Below are 5,109 nucleotides of genomic sequence, written 5' to 3'. Positions count from 1 at the left end.
CTTGTCTTGTCGTGGAAGAGGACAGCAAGGTCAATTTATGTGATTTCGTATTTACATGTTGTTCAACGGGAATAAATACACAGAAAAAAAAAGGGGGGGGGAAAGGCATGCTGCCTCCTTTGCATGTATATTAAAGCTCCTCCACTCCATTCCTTCCCTTTTTTTTTTTTTTTTTTTTTTTTGGTTAAAAGTTAAAACTCCACTCCTCCTTCTGAAAGCAAAAGTTACGAGTTTAGGACTTTTGGAGTAGAAGGGACCACTTGATTCGTTGGCCCCACCTCTCGTGAAGGTATTTGTATACACTTTATTATATACCGGACATGAAAATGGGCCGGTTAAAGCCAAAAAAAAAAAAAATTAGCCCAACATAATTGGCCCACACCTTTCGGCCTACGCGTGTCATTTTCATCTAATATTAAATTCCCGCGCTCCCCCCACCCTCATCTGGGCACTCCCTCTATCATTCTTTGGAATTGGGCTTTCCGAAAGGGTGATTATGTAACTTTATAAACCATTAATGTTATAAAGAGAAAAGAAAGCGACTGAAAAAAAGGGGTGCCCCCCCCTCCCCCCTCTTTAATCGTTGGGCCCAAGCACTTCAATGCCAGCCCATCCCAACCCGACCCTATTGACAACCCCTTTCCTCTGTATGCCTTTTATTCATGGGTGTCAATGGTTGGTTTTGTCTGATTCCGGTCCTATTGAAGCAATTTTGGGTTAGTAGTAAGCCAAATCGGAACTAAACTGTTAAGCCAAAAATCGATTTTGATCCAGTTCAGATCGATTCTTTATCGGGTTGGCTTAACAGGCTCTAATTGGACTGTTATCAAGCTGCTATAAGTTGGGTTTTATTTTTTCATTTATAGTCAATTAAAAAAAATTACTAAAATTAATAATTTTTATCTTATATTTTGATTTAGGAGAGAGAACGCTATTTGATCGCATGGTTCCTGCATCAACATGGAGACCAATGGGAGCACATGCTTAAGCATCCAATATGAGGCCGGGATGATCAAATTGCCACCCATGTATCTGGGTGTAGGAACCACGATCAAGCACCTTTCTTTTTTCCTATTGATTTTTATCGATTTCGGTCTGATCTGGTTTCAATTTCTGTCTTTTCATAAAACCAGAACAAAACAAAACAATGGTTCATTTCGGGCAACAAACAATTTTGCTTGCATGAATAGGTTCATATAGGGCAAACCCTCTCTCTCTCTCTCTCTCTCTCTCTCTCTCTCTCTCTCTCTCTCATACACAGAGAAACAAGGAGAGACAAAGAGTGGGGGTCTGTAGTCTGTTTAAAATAAGAAGAAGCTGAGAGAATGAATCCAGAGATGTGACCAAAACTTTGTTTTCAGGGATGCATAGGATGACAGACAATATAATAAATTTATTCAATTCTATTTCAGCCACCACATATATCCAGGTTTCCAAGAAGGGACCAACAAAACCAATAATATGTCTATATCTACAACTCTTTTTCGTTATGTCACCCATTTGGCGTATAATTTGCCACGTTTCACTTACTATTGGTGTCGGTAACTCCATCCCTTGTCTTTTGTTGCAATTGTGTAGAGAATCCAAAGCCAATATGTGACCATTGCCTACTTAATTAAAGGGTAAGAGAATGCTAGGTTGGCGTGCGGCTCCTGTGCCTAGACACAAGGTGAATCCCGCTCCTCTCTTGCGATTTGCCCCACTCACCTCCCTTTCTCTTATAAGACATGTGGACCTCACCCGGATTGGGTATTCAGATAGCGGGTAGGCGGTCATTTCACTTTTATTTGTGTCTTGTAGAAGATCGTAGGAGTGTTCAGTTTTATTAATCATACTAAAATCATTAAATCGCTTTGGGTTTCAAAGAGAATGTAAAAACTATATTTTATTGTTTTTAGGTCCTTGGTTTTTTTTTTAATTGATTTCGATTGGACCATTTTGATTGGTCTAATAGATTTCAGTTTCTATCAGTTTCATAAAAACCCAAACTAAAATTGGCCTAATAAGGATTCTGTTCAGTTTGATCCGAGTTGAATTGATCAATTTTGGTCAGTCCAATCGGTTCAAGCTGAAATTCGACACCCCTAATCCAAGGGCTACATATTAATATGTGGCAGCTTGAAAAATACAAGACTGCATAGATAAAACATGGTAACATCATTGAATTTTACTCTAAAATTTGACATGTGACTAATTCATGATTATTTTTTAGATATCCAATAATCATAATTATATTACCCTCAAATGTGGCACAACTAATTGTCCATGGTACATAATTCTATATTCTCCACACTCCACAGCATAGAAAACCATTTCCCATAATTTAATTATCCTTGAATTATGGAACCCAAATGACCCCAACACACAAAGAAGTCCAACCCCATTGCTAGGCTTACTTGATCCTTCCTTCAGTCTTCCTGAACAGGAGGATATACTATTTAACTCCAGTTATGATTGTTTTATAAGGAAAGAGATCAGCATTGGAAAGAACAAAGCCTCCTTTGTATTTTTTTAACCTAACAAAATCCCACTTTTGTAGCACTTCACATACTTTATTACTTTTGGGTAATATTGTTTATAAATATTTGGGAAAAGTTTTTATACACGAAAATTGTGTAAATCGTGTATGTGAGAGGGTCTGTCACAAAAAGTTGAAAAAATCATAAATCCCCACTCATTAATTAATGTCTTGAAACTCCCATCCTCTTGCATACACGGTTCACACGATCGTATATAAAATCTTTTTCTTAAATATTTAAAGGACTTGTAATGAGAAAAGGGAAAATCATTTTATTAACCTAATATGGATATAGTTGGCAAAAAAAATAGTAATAGACAAAGCAAGAAGAATAGTCTAGACTCTTTAGAGAGAGAGAGAGAGAGAGAGCCTTATTCTGATAAAAGCAGAAGAAAAGCTAAGAGCAGCTAAAGATTAACACATGGATTTAATCAATAAATGGCTTAGTTACCTCACATTCCCTTCATGGTCCTCAACCCCTCACTTTCTGCTTTTTTCTCTCTAGAAACACACACCAGATCAAAACCCCACCCTTCCTTTTTCACACTCCTCAGTACTTCTTAACAGCTCATTAATTGTTGAATAAGTAAATTGAGAATAAAAAAAAAAATGATAGGTGCTTCACTTGGCATAATTAAACCATGTTTTGACATGGCTAAGTTAGAAATTAGTGACCCTAATAACCATCTAAACTTCTTTTTTTTACCAATCACTTGTTATTATTTGGTATAAAATATCTCCTTAATTGGGACCCATTTGACAAATTGAAAATTCTCTCTCTCCTCTTAAATGAAACCCATCTTGAAAACAGTTGAGAGAGAGAGAGAGGAAGAAGAACAGACCCAGAAGAAGAACAAGAATCTCTTTTTATTGAAACAGAGCTAAAAAAGATCTATGTTTTTCTCTAAGATTGTATGGATTACAAGTGTTAAGAGAGGGCGGGGAAGGGAAGGGAAGTGTAAATTTAACTATAATTTAAAATAAAGTTCTTAAAAAAAATTTGTATTTACTGTTTACAATCTCTATAAACAGAAGAGTCTTCAACGAATGAGCATATTTCTTTATGAAGAATTGAATGAAGATTGAAAAGATTATTATTCCCACGATGAACTAAAAGGTAATTCGATGATGTTGATGACGAAGATGAATTAGTGTTTCGATTCACTAACGAACTTGGATCGGGAATTGACTCGGTTGCCGTGATTACCTCTATATTCTTCAACAATGAACCGTTCAGAACGAGTTGGTTCAAGATTGCAGACTCGGATACTTTAGTCTTCCACTTGATTTTGCTTTTGTGTTGAATTGTAGATCTAACGATCTCCGTCAATACTGAGTTCGATAATCTTCTTACTCCACGAGCTCCGCCTAAGATGGCTGCCGGATTCAATGGTTTTGACACGTTCGGGTTGCGAGACTGAGTTTTACCCGAGTTTCTCCGGCCATGGCCTCCATGCGCAGTCTCTGTCGTCGTCCATAAATACACTGACTCGGCGCTACTACTCCTGACTCGGGCGAGTGCATCTCCGAGCACCACCACGTTCTTGACGTCCACCAACATAAAGTGCTTGAAGTTGTGCCGAACTCGACCGAGAAGCATTGGATAGGTAGCCCACCTCCTCAGGCTCATTGTGACATGATCTAAAAACCCGGCGAGCGAGTTCTCCGGGTCAAGTTCTGTAGCCTCGAAACCCAAAACCGAGCCCCACCTCAACTCAGTGAACTCGTCTTCTCCGCCATCTCCTGTTTCGCTCCAATTTCCATGAATTCGCTTACCCCACAATGGTTGCTGCTCCTGTCGCTTACCTGAACCTGATTTCACGAAGTGTTTCACGTCGAAACCTGTGTCCAAGCTAGTGGAATTGTTGTTTTCTCTGTGAAGGTGAACGAGTTTCAAGAAGGAATCGTTTTCTTCCTGAATTACAGAAGTGGTATTTGAAGAGATTGCAGATGGGAAGATGAACACAACATCTGATCTCGCAGTAATACCAGATCGATGTAGAGTTCTGAGGAACAAGCGAAGCTCAGCGTCTGTAGTGTCCTCATCTAAATGAGCTACAACAAGGTCACTCATGGCTCTGGTTCCTCTCCTGAACAGAGTACCCATCCCCTGCAAAGCAGCATTTGAAATTGTTCTTGGATTACCGTTTTTCTCCCAAATTCTCGAAACCCATTTCGAGGAACTAGAAGAAATTCTTTTGGACTTGATTCTGAAGCTTCTCGAGTCCTCGGAGAGCCACCTTCGTGGAAATGCGGAGATGGTGGAGGTGGGTTCGAAAGTACAGAGAGTGAAGAGAAGAACAGTAAAGAAGAGGATTAGAACACAAATGGAGAAGGTAGATTGGGCTCTACTGATGAGAAGGTTGGTTCTACTGCTTCTGCTAGTTGTTGACCTAGAAGACGATGAAGACGAAGAAGATGAGCATGAAAGCCGCCGCCTCTTGTCGACATATTTGTCATCGTCGTTGTCTTCTTCAGGGAAGAAAATTAAGAGAAACCCTAAACCCCAGCCGTCACCGCCGCTCTTTGCCTTTGCTGAGATACCCATCTCTCTCCTCTCTTCTCTCCTTTCTTTTCTCTCTCTCGCGCAC

General features: G+C 39.4%; 1 protein-coding gene across 1 annotated transcript; it reads right to left on the bottom strand.

The window, feature by feature from the left end:
* Positions 1–3,499: 3,499 nt before the first annotated feature.
* Positions 3,500–5,109, bottom strand: LOC122641988. The gene has a single exon (XM_043835357.1). It carries the CDS (start codon positions 5,064–5,066, stop codon positions 3,525–3,527), a length of 1,542 nt encoding a protein of 513 aa, XP_043691292.1. The 5' UTR covers positions 5,067–5,109; the 3' UTR covers positions 3,500–3,524.

The sequence above is a fragment of the Telopea speciosissima genome, chromosome 10 (assembly GCF_018873765.1).
Source record: "Telopea speciosissima isolate NSW1024214 ecotype Mountain lineage chromosome 10, Tspe_v1, whole genome shotgun sequence".
Classification (NCBI taxonomy): Eukaryota; Viridiplantae; Streptophyta; class Magnoliopsida; order Proteales; family Proteaceae; genus Telopea; species Telopea speciosissima.
The sequence above is the reverse complement of the archived record's forward strand: the minus strand, read 5'-3'. Positions and strand labels throughout refer to the sequence as shown.

What these genes read in the sequence shown, in the direction of transcription:
- LOC122641988 (XM_043835357.1), bottom strand. Translation starts at nt 5,066, where the DNA reads ATGGGTATCTCAGCAAAGGCAAAGAGCGGCGGTGACGGCTGGGGTTTA.